This window comes from Macrotis lagotis, chromosome 1 (genome assembly GCF_037893015.1).
Source record: "Macrotis lagotis isolate mMagLag1 chromosome 1, bilby.v1.9.chrom.fasta, whole genome shotgun sequence".
In the NCBI taxonomy this organism is placed as follows: domain Eukaryota; kingdom Metazoa; phylum Chordata; class Mammalia; order Peramelemorphia; family Peramelidae; genus Macrotis; species Macrotis lagotis.
Window position 1 is genome coordinate 565,292,733 of NC_133658.1, and position 17,875 is coordinate 565,310,607.

Sequence of the window (17,875 nt, forward strand, 5' to 3'; positions counted from 1 at the left end):
CAAAAGAAGATGGTCAAAACATATACAACTCAAGTGGAGAAAGATTTTTGAGAAAGAAGGAAAAGGGTGATTAAGTGACAGTAAAGGTGAGTAAGAGTGAGATACATTGTACAGGACAGAGAAAAATTCAATAAGAAACTATTCATCTAATTATTTAGTGTTAGAGAACCTCTTCTCTCCATGCCTCACCCCCCTCAACTCCAGTGTCTTCCCTCTGAGATTGCTTGTAATTGATCCTGTTTTTAACTTTTTTTGCCTCCATGTTATTTCCTTTATTAGACTTTAAGTTTCTTGAGACAGTGACTCAGCTTTTGCCTTTTTTTTTTGTATCCATAGCACTTTGCACACTTTGCATGCTTTTGAACACTTTGCACTATGGCACATCATCGGCATTTAATAAATTCTTATCAACTTGACTTCCCTTAGGTCTGGTGGGTGTTTCTTCCATCTGTGGCCCCACTGAGGGATCATATACTCTTATTTTTGACAACTGTGGGAAGAGAATGATAGCGAGCAGTGGATCCTGTTTCCATTTTAGATGTATCCCAGCAGAAAAAAAAAGGATATATATTTAGAACTTGAGCTCCTTGATAGGTGGGGACAGTCCCCCCCCACCCCATCTTTTAACAAAGAGTCTTGCATATAGAAAGCCTTTAAATAAACACTTGTTGACCGACCAGTTGAGCTAAAAGTATTTTACCCTTCCAACAATATATGTAAAGTAAGTATTCAAATACTGATCAAACTCTTTTTTCAGTTTTGGATATTATAGAGAAATTCAAAGGAGGTTTTATGAGGGGGGGGGTTAATCTAGACAGTTTTTAAGGCTTCTCCCAATTCTAACAATCTATGTTTCTATTGTCCCTATGGAAACATGATGGACATTTTCTAACCACAAATTAAAAAAAAAATCCTTTGATAAGCTTTTATTCAGTTGAAATACAGTCTCTTTATAGTTATTTATGTACCTTCTCAGATATTATCTTCAATTGGCTATTGGATATAATTTATTTGAAAGTTTTACTGTCATTTCAAACTTGAAAGTTTTAAAACCAATCATATCATTACGTATTTAATCCCCGCCATAGCTGTCCTTCTGATCTCTAATTTCTGTAAATGTTACTTTCATTGTTCCAATTAATCCCAAGCTCCAAGTCTTAACATTTCATTTCCTCTTTCCTTTCCCCTCCACTTACTCCACATTAACAAGTTGTCTCCTGAAGTGTCTTGAGAATCTTTTCCTTCCCTATTCCTTCTTCTCCCATTCAACTTCAGGCTTTCATCATCTTCAGTTTAGGCAATGGCTGTTTCCAAGGAGCAGCTAGGTGGTACAGTGGATAGAGTGTTCTCATCTTTGTTGAGTTCAAATCCATCCTCAGACATTTACTAGCTGTGAGACCCTGAGCAAGTCACTTAGCACTGTTTGCCTTACATGTAAGATGAGCTGGAGAAGGAATGTCACACCACTGGAGTCACGAAGAGTGAAGCACAACCAAAATATGACTTCACAGTAACAACAGAGATGTTCTCCTAGCTAATCTCTCCAAGAGAACTAAGAAATCTTTTTGTTCAAATCTCTCATTTTCAGATGAGGAAATTGAGGCCCAGAAACCTGCCCAAGTTCACACAGACATGGAGAACGGCAGAGCTAAGATTCAAACCAAGATCTGCCATGTAATTTCCAAATTAATCTTCCTAAGACAGTATTCATCATGTATCTTCCTCCTAAAAACTCTTCAGTGACTCCCTGTTCCCTATAGGATGATCCCTGTTCCCTATAGGAATAAGTTCAAACTTTTTATTTTATTTTATTTTTTAAGTTCAAGCTTTTTAACCTATTGAAAACCTCCCACAGTGTGGTCTCAGCCTATCTTTTTTACTCTGATTTTCCACTATTCTTCACCTCAAACCCTTTATGCCAGTTAGTCTCTTCACTATTCCTCCCAAAATGGGAATTTAGCCTAGAATACCATGAAATATTCTTCCCTCCCCTCTTGGCCTATCCACTTATTCTTTAGGATCCAATTCAAGTCTTTCCTCCTCTGGGAAGCCTGTTGTGCTTTCATAATTCTTGAATATATCCTTTTGTCACTTAATCACGTACTGCCTTGTGATATACTTTACCTTATTATATATGGGGTATATGTGATGTTCAGGAAGGGCTAGCACCTCTGGTGTTGAACCCTTTTCAGGGCTGTGGTGTCCATCTGGCACTCATCTCTCACCTGTGACTCCAAGAAGCTGTAGTTTTCACAGCAGCGAATGGAATAAACCAAGTTGTAGTTAAATGATGAACCTCAAACCTGTCAAAGTGAGTTAGGATGGTGTCTTCCTCAAACATAAAGACTTTCTCTGGTGGAATGGGAGGATGAGAACAATTTCTTCCAATGGTCATGAAGGTGGTTGAAGCAGGAAATATGAAGAGCTTAGACTTAGTCAGGCATAGAAGACACTAGGGTTATTCATTACATCCTGGGCCATCACCAGTGGTCTTGACTTTTGTCTTGACCCTGAACTCTCTCCAACTCTGTCTCAAAAATCCAATTCACCTCCCATAGTCAAGACATCATCTGCAATATCACTGGTTCTCTTTAAAAAATGAAGGACAAACAATAAGCACCTTATTATATTGAACTTTAAGTACTATTTTTCCAACAAGAGCCTAAACTACTTGAAGGTAGGGATCATTCTTCACACTATTCATATCATTCATGGTGATATGCCTAGTGTCTTTTTTTTTTTGACAAAAAAGTATTTTTATTTTGACATCTGAATAAGTGTTGATTCCTCAGGAAACAGCCTTTGGCATCTTTTCCAACTTATTCATCAGCTTGTTGTACTGTGCCTTTCTCAGAAACATAGATACCATCCAAAAACTTTCTGATATCATTGTTTTTGACTGTAGTGGCCTGTTGGATCCGGGCAGCTGAGTTTGATACAAGTTCAATATCATTTCCTTCAAGAATCAACTCATCTTTCTGGGCTTGAGAAACTGCACAAGCAACACCTGGTCTCATATGCACTCTTTGGATATATTTTTCACCCAAGAAATTTCTGATTTCAACAAGTGAGCCATTCTCTTGAATGACAATATTGATGGGGGAGCGAGCATACACAGACCTCATCTTGTAACGAAAACCCAGAGCAACACCTTTGATCCTATTCTGCACATGACTACAGATTATGCGTACAGTTGCAAGTTCTTTTCGATTTCCCCACCACTTATCCACCTGGAGCCTTTTTTCTTCTTTCCAAGGAGACTGAGTTCCACATTGATATGGTTGAAATGCCTGCGGAGGATTCCTCTGGACTCCTTCACAATAACTGTCCAACCCTTCAGAGGAATGTCAACATTTTGTGGAATGTCCACAGTCTGGTTACTGAGAATGGTCTTCATCCTGATCATAAATGGGCCAAAGAGACTGCCTAGTGTCTTATGACACTGTGTCATTCATCTCTATAAACTCAAGTTTTGGCATGTCAGTGCCTCCTATTTGCTTCTATCCCTTTTTTCACTGGTTGATTTGGTTTCCTCCACTCAGTTTTGTCTATAGAAAAGGATAAAGGTTTCTATCACCATAATAGAGCAAAGGGTTTGAAGACAGAGGACTTGGGTTCAAATCTAGACTATGATGCTTATTACCTGTAAAGCCCTGGGCAAGCCAAGTCACTTAACCTCCCTGTTTCTTCCTCATCTGGAAAATGGAGCTGTTGGACTAAATAGCCTACATCTTTTAGAAAGGATTAAAATTTTAAATGAAGAAAGGTCACAAAATTATATATATATATATATATATATATATATATATATATATATATATATATACACATATGGAGAATTAGGCTTTTATTTCTCTTAGTTTTTTCCTTTTCTGATTGATTCCTTTCTTTTACATCTTTTCCATGGAGCAACATGGCCCAATATTTTTTGTTTAATGTTAAATTAAAATCAAATTTTCTGGTCACAGATTCTGTCTGGACAGATAAATAAGTTGTCTCATTCCTTCTAGAATTTGCTTCCTCTATTTGACTCTGGGTAGAGAGCTTAGGACAATGGCAGAATAATACAATTCAATAAGCATTTATTAAGCACCTACTATTTTCTGGGCACTCTGCTAAAAATACAAAAAAAAGGGACAAAAGACAGAGCCCCTTTCTTAGCTTCTTCTCAATCTTCTCCATGAGTTTTAGGAGTATTCTTTCTGGTGAGAGAAATAATTCATTCAGGCCTCCATTCTACTCCAATCAGTATTAATCAATTTGATATAATTCCATAGGAGTAGTGATTATTAATTCTGTATATTAGGCCCCACAGCTGTGAAGTACAGATGGTAGGGTTCCTTTCATAATCATAGAAAGCTAGCTAGAAGCTTTCCACCCTTGTTTTTCCTTGTCTTGATGACCAAGCCCTGTGGCAGAGATGACTCAAATATATGGAAAGTCCCAATTTATTTTTATAACACTGAACCATCTCCTCCTGCCTAACCAAAGAAGGAACCCATCCATCTTATGACCACCTAGTCAGTAAAGACCTTTCCTGCCTTACCCAACTCATGACCCTGCTGGCATTAGTTTTTGTCTATTTTAGTTTATGCATCACATGTAAGCCAATGGAATTATTCTGCATTTGAGATAGCTTTTTTGGAATGTCAAGATATCATATCTTTTAGAATTTTTCTTGATTGCTGAACTGCTAAGAGGAGCTAAGCCCATATTGCCTTGGTATTTTTATTGTAGATAGGTCAATTTTAATTGCCACATTTGGTCATGGACTTCTGAAAATATCGCCCTTTTCTGATTGACTCTTTGCACAATAAAAGTCTTTCCTTCTCTGGCACTCAAAGATTTTTCCCTCGAGTGTTCAGCTAATTTGATAGTGTTCTCTCTCCCTTTCTCTTTTTTTCCCTCCCTGTCAGCCCATCGTCATTGCTTCCCACTATACTTTTCCAATTTCTGACCTGTTTGAATATCCTGAAGCGGGTTCAACAGCTAGCTCTAACTACTGTCCTTGTCCTTTAGGTAGAGGCTTAGCTTTTTGTACCTATTGTCCTAGAGTCAATTCTCTCTGGATGATTATGACCTAGAATCATAGAACTTGGTATTTCCCTTAAGAGGGAGAATATAATATTAAGAGGTATTAATTCTCCCCAAGTTCTTCTTTTGACTGATGTGTTATATGTGAAATTGTGACTGTTATATATTAAGTTGCTCAGCTTTCTCTAAGTTCTCACATGAAATTCCTCTTTCTCTGGCTCCCAAGTCATTGGAAGAATTGAGATGACACATATATTCTGGAGCCAATAAATAATGAACAACTCTCCCAACTAGTTTATAGCATCTAGGAAGATGAATAATTCAATTCACTTTAATTCTAAACCTATTCCTTTCCCATTTGAATCTTCCAGCTTAAGCAAACATACAGTTAAGTAAAAGATTGGGGAGGGGAGGAAGAAGCCTATATAAAACTACCTACTAAGAGTCAGGTACTACCTACGCTCAGTGCTTCACAATTACTATCAAATGAGATAATAATGAGATAATTTTAATCCTTTCACATCATTATTTTACAGTTGAGAAAACTGACGCAAACAGATGTAGCTAGAAAGGGAACAAGGTGGGATTTGAACTCAGGTTTTCCTGACTTCAGGTTCAGTGCTCTATTGACTTTGTCACCTAGCTTACTCTAACATATGCACACATAAATAAATACACCTACATATTTATTATAAACCTAATCTATAAAAAATATATAAATTAGATATATCCATAACTAATATATATGTATAATGCATTTATAAATAATGCTTACAGACACACATAAGATTATAGACTAAGTATGGTAAGGGACCTCAGAGTTCCAACCCCTCATTTGAAGAAAATTGATATCCAAGAACATTAAATGACATACCCAAGATCATATAAGTTGTCATCATGAGAGGTCATCTGACACCATACCACATATATGCACACACACACATATGAACATGCAAGAAATAATATTAGTTTGCAGTAACTGATATCAATAAAAGCAAATTCTTGGCAGCATATAAGTGCCCAATAAATACTTAATATTGGTTGATTGAATCGCCTTGGGTTCCTCTAATCAGAAAATTTCTTGGCTCTCCCACTTCATTAGCAGCCCCCCTTATCTATGTAGGCCAGAGCCTAAGCTGAAGAGTTTATTTATGTGAATGCCTCCTTCCCTGTAAGAAGATCTTTTTAGTTCTGGTCAAGACTCAGGAATGTAAATCTTGATTATACCGTAAGTTCAAAAAGTATGACCTAAGTTTTTCTAGAGTCCTCATAGTTTCTACAGCACAGTCCTCAATGTCTCAGGAGCGCTTTATACTCTTAAAAATTACTGAGGACCCTAAAAAGCTTTTTCTTATGTGGGTTATATCAATATTTACTCTATTAAAATGAAAACTGATATATTCTTAATATTTATTAATTCACTTCACAAACCTTTTTATATGCTAACATATTTTATGAAAAATAACTGGTTTTTTTACAACAAAACAAGTAATGAGGCATTATTTCATATATTTTTGAAATTCTCTTTAATGCCAGACATTAAAGAGAGATGGATTTTCACATTTGCTTCTTCACTTAATTTCTTGTGATATGTTGTTTTAGTTGAAGAAATGAAGAAAATTGGTGCCTCATTTAGATAGGTAGTTGGGAAGTGAAGGAGTATTTTAATAGACAAATAGTATCTTCTTAACATAGTTAACCCTTCCATATGGGGTAGAGGGTTAGGGGTTAGGGGCTTGGTGCCCCTGGGATCTGGGAAATCTGCATAAATATTATGACCTTCCCTTCATATCAGAGAAGTCTGAATTATTATGGTATTAGATAAAATATGTTGAAAATATACAATACTATACATTTATTTTATGCATTTTTGAGTTTCCAAACTTTTTTCTTGCAGGTCATTTGTGGTTTCCACAGAACTCCCCCCAAATTCCCATTTAATTTCTTATGCCAACCCCTGATATATATATATATATATATATATAAAAACCATGATGTAGAAAGTCATGCTGTGAAGGGAATAAAAGTATATGAAAAGTATTGATTTTGCAGATTCCCTGAAAGGATCTTGGGGACCCCCCCATGACCACAGATCACACTTTGTGAACTTCTTCTCCCAAGGTGCTGGTGGAACAAATCTCCGGGGCTACTGAAGGGCTTTTGAGGATAGCTACAGCCCTGCAGTCTGGATTCAGATTGGATCAGGTTCCAGAACGAAGGCAGGATGGCAGTATTTGCTTGGGCAACTAGACTGGTTTCTGAAAAGCTCCTCACTCATTGGATTCAGTGTCTTCTGAGGGGCCAGTTCTTCCAAAGAACAACAGTGCCTGTGTAAATCTCATTTTCAGGCAAGAAATGAAACTGTAAAGGCTAAAATGAATGAGAGGACATCCGAAGGTTGCAGTCTCTGCTCTAGTATTGCAAGGGAATTGGCTTTTTTTTCTCAAAAGCAAGAGAAGCGGGGGCTTCATTAAGTCAAGTTTGGGTAAAATTCATTTGAAATGGCTAAAATTCTTCTGGGTTAGGGTAGGGAATGGCTTTGATTTTGCAGGACCCAACCCGTGGGCCCTAATGTCCATGAGGAGGTTATAATTTCACAATCCTATTTAGTCCAGGGGTTCTTTACCTGGGGTTCATGGTTAGATTTCATATATATATATATATATATATATATATATATATATATATATATATATGTATGTATATATATATGTATATACATATATATGTACTTGAGGTTTCCAGGAAGAAAAATCTTAGTCTCTTTTTTCAGTCTTTCTTAAAATTTAACCAAGCTAATTTATTTTATATATATATATATATATATATATATATATATATATATATATATATGAACTTGGATAGGGAAAAATAATCTTTATTTTCACTAACATTTAACTGAAATTTAGTATTTCCTTCAATCATTTTAAAATATGACTGATAAAAGGTCTTCAGGCTGCACCACACTGCCAAAGGGGTTCATGACACATACACACACAAAAATTAAGTTGCTTTAGGATAATGGCAGCTGCCCAAGGAAACATGAAGAGATGCCAGTCAGCAAGATAGTCTTGGCACTCTCCCTCATTCCTTTCCCCATGGGATTGTAATGTTTACCATGCTACTGAGAAAGAGTTAGGAGCAAACATTGGAGGAGGAGCCGGGCGCTGCTTCAGGACAAAAATAAATGTGTTGTTTCCTCCTGTTGACCTCAAGGAAGGTCTAAACTAACACAAATGTTGGCTGCATCTTGCCTCTTTCTGGATCTTCAGTGCAGAAGTTACAACACCTCTCCTCTCTCTCAGCTTCTGTTTTATTTTGAACCCTAAAGAATAACTCTTGGAACGTCTGGATAATCAAAGAGCTTTGAATCTGGAGTTGCAGGGACTGAGTTCAAACTCTGACCCTTCTACTTTCTAGCCTTTAGTGAAGTCATATTTGTCATATCTCCTTTGGTGGCTGCATCCTTGATTATAAGGAGGAAATTTAATAGGATCACAGATTTTGAGTTCAAGGGATCTTAGGAATTATTTGGCCTAACAACACATTTTATATTTTTGGTGGAAAATGAGGTCCACATGGGTTTAGTAACTTACCTAAGTTTACACAGGTAAGTAACCAAATAAGGATTTGAACTCAGATTTTCTGGGTCCAAATGTAGCTCTGTCCCAATATTTTCATGTGCTGAAGATTTTGATTATGGTGTAATCAGTTGAGTGGGCAATAAATTAGCTTGGTTAAATTTTAAGAAAGACTGAAAAAAGAGACTAAGATTTTTCTTCCTGGAAACCTCAAGTATACAATGACTATTCCAGAATTGGCCATTGGAGGGCACCATAATGCTGCAAGAATTGTACCACCTCTGCCCAGGTTCAGTAGAGGCCTTGGGACTTATTCTGCCTAGTGGGGAGGTAGGTTCAGCATCTTTTGGGAAGAGTCTTACCTGCCTATAATGTCTTAGACTAAGAGGAGCTTCTGAAACTCAACCTATTCCTGTAACCTACTTTCCAACCCTTGCCTCCTCCTCTTAAGATAATGATCACAGGCCAAGGTCATTGTCCCATGTGTAAGATACCTTTGACTATAAATGAAAGAGGCAAAGGAAAGTGACCTTTGAGCATTCTGATGTGACTGAAAGTGTATTCTATTGCCTATTCTCTTTATCCCTAGAGCATTTTGCTGACACTACCCTGGTTCAGTCCTCATCACCTCTCTCATGGACTCTTGCAATAAATGGTTTCCAATTGTTTTGCATTTAATCAGTTTATGCATAAATGCTTAAATGTTGTCTACTCCATTAGACCGTGAGATCCTTGACAGCTGGGGCTATTTTTTTTTTTTTTTTTGCATTTTGTGGTATGTCCAGAACTGTTCCTGACTTAAGAACATAGTAGGTTCTTTATAAATGCTTGCTGACTGACTGTGTGTCCCATCATCATCTGCAGGGCAGTGGGTCTAGACAGGAAAGATCTATAACCTATATTTTATACAGATCCATCTTCTCTCCCACCAGGAGATCAGTTCTGCTAGGGCCAGGAAAGCTTCAAACCTCCAAATATCCATTCTACTGAAGGTTTGTTTAGAGGTTAGAATTTCTCAGTAGGTTTAGAGACTTTTTTGTGAGTTGAAGTAAGTTACTGAAACTGTCCTGTGTTAATGTGAAAGACAGTCATTGGTCCCACTTTTATCTGATCAGCAGAATGCTAAAGGAGAATGACTGTCTGTCTGTCTTGAATAATATCATTGCCTCTCCCTTCTCAATGTCAACATTTTTTCTTTTGAGATTAATTTTCCCCAAGTCTTTCTAGGTTGGAAGTTTAATGACTGCTTCTGGTTTGATCTCACTGCTGATCTGCTCAGGAAGTTTACACAGGTAAGTAACTTTCTCTCCTCCCTAAGCAGCCTAGTGATCCCTTGTTCTGGGATGCTCCCATATTGGTGTGAACTTAATACGGATACTCGATCAGTTGAACCTGCTTAGGGTCAGAATTCCTACACTTAAACCATCTACCAACCTAAGCTCCCTGGTAGCAGGGATTTTAAATGGGTGCCACTCTGCCTGGTCTTAATGTCCGTCTTAAGGAATTAGGGAGGCTATAATAATAATGAATATTTATATACTATTTCAGCACTAAGAAAATCCTTTACACTTTATGTCATTTTATCCTTACAATAACCTTATGAAGTAGCCTTTATTATTATCATCTCCTATTTATGGATCCTCATCTGAGAAGGCTAAGAGGAGTTAAGAAATTTGTGCCAGATCAGACGGCTAGTAAACATGAGGCAAGATTTGAACTCAGGTCTTTCTGAGTCCAACTCCCACTCTGCCACCTCTTTATTGTCAGGATATTAGCAGCAAGGGTCATGAGGCCTTGTAGATATGTAGCCAGTACCTCCAGCCTTTCCTTGGTCCACTTTACACCAAGAGGTTGGATTATCCAAGGAATAATGGTCTTGGGTCATGGAATTACCATGGCCAAATAATTCATTATCAAATGGACAGTCTACCAGTGACAGTGTACTTAGCTAGGCTGATCCTGGAAAAGCAGACACAGTCTATCGCCAGAACTATTTTTAGAATCTTTCTAACATAGTAGAGTTGTGAGAATTGGAAATCCACTGTTACTACATCGAAGAATTCACTGTGAATTCCACCATGACGAAACATCAGGATAGAACTTTGTGGTCAGTAGCCATGAAGGATATCTCTATGGGATATAAATCTATCTATCTATCTATCTATCTATCTATCTATCTATCTATCTATCTATCATCTATCTATTTATAGGTAAATAAATGCATAGAACTGTTGTATGTCCACACTGTGGAGGCAAGAATTATAGTTGGGTCTTCCCTTAAGGGGATCATAGATATAGAACATTATGGCTGGTTCTTCCCCTGAGGACGAGGGTAGGGATCAGTGGTAAGGCTTTCCCAAGGGAGTGTGGGCATATGTGGGCACAGTTTACCTATATGCTATTCAAACTGATGATCCTTTTCCTGACCTCCCTTATAATCTTCCTAATAGGTACTCCTGATCTCAACATCTCTGTGGTACTACCTGAATATCTGGGGAATGGACAACTGAGGGTAGAAAGAGGATCTGAAGCAACATAAAGCAGGCAGTACAGACCCAGTTAAAATCAAATTCATTCTTAGCAACTAGGAAAAGGCCTGCTTTCCACTCACAGTTTGGATTTAATGAACCTCCAGAGCACAGAATGGGTTGCTTTTCACTAAGTTTTGTTTTGTCAGACAGGGGACTTAATAAATCTTTAGTTCCATGAACTTACCTCATAGAGTTGTTGGGAGAGAAACCTCCCAACCCCCAAGACTGGAAAGCCCTCTGCAAATATAATGTGCTATTTAGATGCAAAGTAAAACTTCCAGGGGCCTGTGACTCATCTGGTCTCTTTTGTGCCTTTTGTCAAAGACTTTCAAGGTTTGCATGTGTGATGGGTGCCATTTTAGAAGCCAGGGAAAAGAAATCCCTGCTGAATGAATTCAGCTGCATTCTTTCCACAGCTCCCTGAAGGCCTTTTTTTTTTTATTTATTCTTACACTGAAATTGCCAACCCTTTCTGACACATACATGCACAATCCATTGAATCAGCCCCAACGTAGGGCATTGTGGGGGGTTGCTCCATGCCTTACAGGGACTTGTCACTTACTACCTGGGTGACCTTGGGTAAGTGACTCCCTCCCTTGGGCTTCAGTTTCCACAAAAGTAAAATGAGGAGGTTATACTAGGTGGTCTCCCAGGGCCCTCCCAGTTCTGCATCTGTGAAAGTTCTGGAAGGGACCTTAGAAGCCATCTAGTCCAATCCCCTTTTTTCAGAGTTGAGGAAACTGAAGTCCAGTTATATAAGGGCACTTCCACACAGAATTCAAACCCATGTCCTCTTATACAAACTGATAACAACTCAGCCCTTTCTGTGGTTCCCATTCCTTCTTTCTGATGGGCAAAAAAATTAAGAGACATCTATTTCTTTCTTTCCTTCCTCTTTTTTTTCCCCTTTCATTACCTCCATCCCTTCAGTTACAGACTCTGCAATATCCAAGAACAGATTCAATGCTGCCCAACTTAACTATTTGTCCAGATCAAGCTTCTGGATCTATATTGAATTGATTGGATACAATCAATGCTGCAATATGGACACAGATTCAGATTTCTTCCATGCTTTCCATGCTCAGTGATTGGGCAATGTCTTGGCAGCATCCATGACTAGAATCTTGTTCTCATTCCTGGATGGTTCCATTTTGAGAGCTAATGATTACCAGCTCAGTCCATATAGGATCATGAGATCCTCTATGTAGAGTTGGCAAACAGCCAGACAGTTCAACATTCCTCATTTTATAGATGAGGAAATTGAAATTCAGAGATCATGTGAATGGTCAATGACAAGTTGGAATTCAAATTCAGGTCCCATAATTCCAAAGGCAATGTTCTTTCTACTTCCTCCAATCTAGGATCGTGTACCTCTTGTCTCCATTTGGGTTTTCCCTACTGACCCAAGAGTCATGTTGTTGCATGGTCACTTTCTACATGGAACTAAACCTAGTTTGGGGCTCATAGTGAAGAAAGTGAAGAAAGTAGAAATAGGTATGGAGAATGAGTGAAGAAATGGATGAGAGTGGGAGATCTGACAGGACTCATTATGTACCATTGCCTCTGGAAACTTCTCCATGATACTGAATGCTACCTCATCCCAAGGCTGTGCCTATTTTCATTCCTCTCTTTGTAGCCTTTCTATAGAGAACTGCTATATAAGTAGTGTCTATCTCACTCTGGCTATAATCATGATTCAGAGTTGGCCCCAGGATAATGCCAGGGATTCAAGTTTTCTTGGTCTTGAGAACTACACAGTGTATGTGTTGGGCAAAGGGCAAGGGACAGAGGAAGAGATTAGGACTAGTGAGTCTAGGTTACAAATGGTAAAAATGAACAAAACATGGGAGAAAAGAAAAAAAGGAAGAGAGAGAGAAGAGGAACAAGAGTAGAAGTAGGGGCAACAAGCACACAGAAAATGTATACAAAAGAAAGACATAGGAGAGAAGAGAGTAAAAGTAATTTGAAGGAGGAGGAAGAACAGAGACAGAAAAGAACAGACAGAAGAGAAGGGAGATGGAGACAAAGAGAAAGGCAGAGACAGAGGGATGGAGGGAGACAGAGAAAGAAAAGGAGAGAGAAGAGGAGAGAGAAAAGGGGGAGGAGGAATAGAAGGAGAAGAAACAGGAGCAGGAGGAGAAGAATGAGGAGGAGAGAGAAGGAGGAGGAGGAAGAGGAGGAGAAGGAGAAGGAAGGAGGAGGCAAAGAATGATGAGAGGAAAAAGAGGAGAGTAGGCATAAAAAGAAAGAGCTGTACAATATAGCAAAGAGCTCAGTAATACAACTACGGTCTTGGGTGTCAGTCAGAGAATGCCTACCATACTCTGGCAGATGCTACAGATCAGCTCTCCCAGCTCTCCCCACTGATTTTCCTTTCTTTATTTCAGGGTCCCCTTTCTATACCAAGGGTATCCCCAATCCTACCTGTCGATGCTTATGGCACAGAGGTTTAGAATGCTGGCAGTGCACATCATGACGTCCAAGGTGACAAAAACAACACAGCAAATTCGGCTGAAATTCCATACTCCTCCAGTCACCTAGGTATCAGAAACAAAGGATGTCAGTTTTTAACCCCAGGTTAAAGAACAACAAGCAGGTGGAATAAACTGAATTTTCTATGAGACCCAACAGAACATGTCAGGACTCTGTACTTGGAGAAGCCTTCTAATCCAGTGTAATCTCACAAGTTTTTATTAAATGCCTACTACATGTTAAGCTGAAGCCTATATTTAGAAGATTTTTCTTTAATACAAAAATGATATTGAATCCCTGGGGATACAAAAGATCGGAAATGAAACCAGGGCTAGATGGGACAGAAGTTGGGAGTGATTCCTCTCACCTAAAGCACAACATATATACCCATAAACAAGTAAGCTTTTAATGAATCTCTCAGTGAGCTTATCAAGAATGGGTCCATGGGCCTGGGGAATGAGATAAAGATTACATCTAATAAATGGAGTGTTTCAGAGAACACAGGAACAGCTTTTAATTTTTTTGCCCATAAAACAGAAGGAATGAGTACTACAGAAAGGGCTGAGTTAGGATCAGTTTGTATCAGAGGACATGGATTTGAATTCAGACAATACAATAAGTATTGATTTTAAAGCTGTGACATAAAGAATAATCCATCACAATTTTCTTATAGGATCATAGGATCAAGGTCAGAAGAAATCTTTGTGACTACCTTGTCTAACTCTTTGGTTTTATAAATGTTAAACCAGAGACTCAAAAAGACACTGAGTGATTTGCCTAGGTTCACCCAGAGAGGGTCAGATGAAGGATATGAACTGAGCCAGGTCTTCAGAGCTTCTATACTGTCAAGCAGTCTGGAAGACTGGCTAGTTAGGGAACTGGTAATGAATGCAGTTCCTTCACCTCTCTAGGTCATGGATTTGAATTCCCATGGGCCTTCTGAGGATGAGATGGACCTCAACTATTTATACAAGTGTTTCCATTCCTGTCAGATGGCCCCTTCATAACCCTGATTAAAATGGCAAGAATTTAAGCAATTGAATTTGCATTCTTTCACTGACGTTTGGTTATTTATTTTCTCTGTCCTCCATTTAGATAAACCAAGAAATTTGGGCAGGGGAGTTTCTCTTTTAGTTTACTCTCAAGTCACATTCTTTGGTTCCTTGGTTCTCATGCCCTGGATAGCCAGCTCCACCACTTTAGGGAGACATGTCCTCAGTGAGTGGTCTGGGACTCTCCCCCCTCTCCCTTTTCATCCTCATTAGTCATTAGCTGCAGCTGGAAACTCCTGGTACCAGAGCATTAGAGAAGACTAGAGTTGGAAGAGTCCTCCCTTAGAGGTTATCTAATCCAATTCCTCCAGACCTCAGGGGAATTTTTAAATGGAAGGGTTACTGGGAAAGTAAGAACTGGAATCTTAGTTGAGCCTGGTACCTAGTAAGTGCTCAATAATTTCTTGTTAATTGATTAATAGTAGATTCTTTACACATCTACTGAATTGAATTGAATTTGCCTTTTGTCTCTAATATACAAATGGAATTTAAACTCTTTGAAGGCAAGGATTAATTTGGCTTTGCTATTTTTCCTCCAATGCCTTACATATTTATTGAATTGAATTGAATAGGAATTATTTTCTTGTTAAAATACTTGCTTAACTGCTAAACTGAATTATTTTAGGGGAAAGAGAACGTTAAGGTGAAAGAAATGGAATACTATGGATTATATTCATTCATTCTTTCATTCATACATTCTTAGAACTTAGGCAGCATAATGGAGTGGCAAGAATTTTGAACAAAGGATCATTAAGTTACAGATCACAGGATCATATGCTGGAGCTGTGAAGGATCTTAAAGATCATGAAGTTCAATCCTCTAATTATAGAGATGAGGAAACTGAAGCCTGGTGAGGTCAAGTGACTTTCTCAAGGTCACATGGCTAGTAAGGATGTAAACACAAATCTTCCTTTCTCCAAGTCCAATGCCCTATCCAATTGGTTGATAAACATTTATTAAATCCCTATTATGGGTCAGTAATTAGTCACTTCATTATTCTGCCTCTCAGATAGAACTATCTGCGCAATGTGGACAATTAGATGGTGCAGTGGATAGAGCACCAGTTCTGAAGTCAAAAGGACCTGAGTTCAAATCTAGTCTCATACACATGATACTCAGTAGTTGTGTGACCTTGGGCAAGTCACTTAACCCCCTTGACCCCCAAAAGAAATATATATTCAAATCCATGTCAAATACTGCTCAAGATGCTGAATAATCATAGAAATTAAACTCTCAAGAGACTCAGGTTTTTAAATCTATAAGATAGGAATAATAACACATTACATACCTAAAAGACCTGTGAAAAAAAGCACTTTACAAACCTTAAAATGTTATAGAAATAGAAATAGAAATTAGCATAATTGTGGGGAAAAGCCCTATAATCTAATCTAATGGTTTTTAATCTTAAATTATATGACTATGACCCACTCACTATCTGACTTAGGGAGAGAGTAATCAGTATTGAAGAGGGGGAAACAAAAGAAGTACATGAGAGTTAACTCTGATAATTGACATTGAACTGAGAAGTTGTGGAATATTTCTCCACAGATACGGGGGAAATCTGGTGAATTGAGGTGGAAGAAAAAGCAAAGATAATCCTAAAAATGTGCCAACATATTCCTAGAGTAGTTATGAGATATGACCCTAAAGTAATGATCATAACTTTAAAAGAGTCCTCAGATGCCATCAGGTTCGATCTGAATGAAGAAACTGCAGTCCTAGGAAGGTTAAAAGATTTGCTCAGAGTCAAAAAAGTGGTGATCATCTGAGGCAGGATCTGTGTTGCTGCCTCACATCCAGGACCATCTCCAGTCACCCTGATCCATATCTGGTCACTGGACCCAGTGGGCTCTGAAGGAGAAAGTGAAGCTGATGACTTAGCACAGCCTCCCCCTCACTCAAATCCAATTCACTTGTTTGTCATAACATCACCCCCCCGCCCCCAATGTCATGGCCTTCTTTGAGAATGAAGTACAAACATCATCATCTCTGAAAGTATTGCCATTGTACCACACTCTGAGGTTGAATTCATCCAACAGTCATACGAAGAAAATATTTCCATTTAGCTATATTTTCCCTTTATAACATATTCTTCATTGAAAGGTCTTTTCCTTTGACTATTATCCACTTCCCTTTTCCCTCACTTACTACAGCATAACAATTTCTTTTTGTTTTACAATAAACTGATGAAATTGAAATACAGTATCAAACTTGACCAGTAGATGCCACTGTCTCACATGCCATATCTTGGAACTTCTCTAACTTTGAAACTTCTGATAATTTATAATGAATTTATTCTACATTTTTTAAAACTTGTTTTTTTTTTTACTTTATTGGTTTGATATACTTAAAATCCTGCATGTTGGCTCTACTTGAAATGAGAGCAAACTGTATAGAGAAGATAAAAGCCTGTTTCTTAATTTGCTAAAGGATTATGCAATCCAAAAGTATCTGACAAAGAAAGATTTAGAAAAAGCAAGGGAAATAGGACAAAAGATTATAACAGAGATAATAGGGGTTTCTGGGGGAAGAGACTTTATATTCTTCTCACCAAAGAAATTTTTTAAATATGGGTATTACAACTTATGGCAATGGAAGACAACAAAAATAGATTATTTTAAATAGTATCAGTGACAAAATGGCAGCAGAGTAATAATAATAACTAATATTTATATAGTGATTTAATGTTTACAAAATACTTTCACATACATAATTTCATTTGATGCTCATAACAATTCTCTGAGGTAGACAGTGACTATGGTTCTTATCATTTCCATTTTATAGGTGAGGAAACTGAGGCTCAAAGCAGGGTCCAAGGTCATAGGTAGTATGGGTCAGAGGCAGGATTTGAATCCTGGTCCAGGACTCTACTTCACTAGGCTGCCTTTTGAGGGGTGGTAGTGGTGAAGTTTGTCTTTTTCTTCTACCCACATTCTCCAGCCTTCCCTTTCTTTGATCCTGATCCCCGGACAGAACCAGATTCCCAAAGCCTTCATTTTTTATTCTCTGGCTGTTCCAGCACAGTTTACCCTATTCAGAAATGTCTGTTCTCTTAGGAACCATGAGTAGTCAGTGAAAGAAAAACAATTTGATTAAAGTAATTGACAGGAAGGTATGTTTGGTTTAGTCTTCTCTGGGGTATTTGCATTTTAAAGAGAAAATTTTAATATTAACAATCTAAATTGTTAGAAGGTTGAAGGAGTAT

General features: G+C 38.0%; 1 protein-coding gene and 1 pseudogene across 1 annotated transcript in view; both read right to left on the reverse strand.

Moving 5' to 3' along the window:
* Positions 1-17,875, reverse strand: part of DRD3 (dopamine receptor D3) — a 75,070-nt gene that overhangs the window by 33,687 nt on the left and 23,508 nt on the right. The window contains exon 3 of the mRNA XM_074214558.1: positions 13,571-13,683. Coding sequence (XP_074070659.1) covers positions 13,571-13,683 — 113 coding nt within the window. The remainder of the gene's footprint in view (positions 1-13,570; positions 13,684-17,875) is intronic.
* On the reverse strand, positions 2,733-3,397 carry LOC141507143 (large ribosomal subunit protein uL6 pseudogene; annotated as a pseudogene).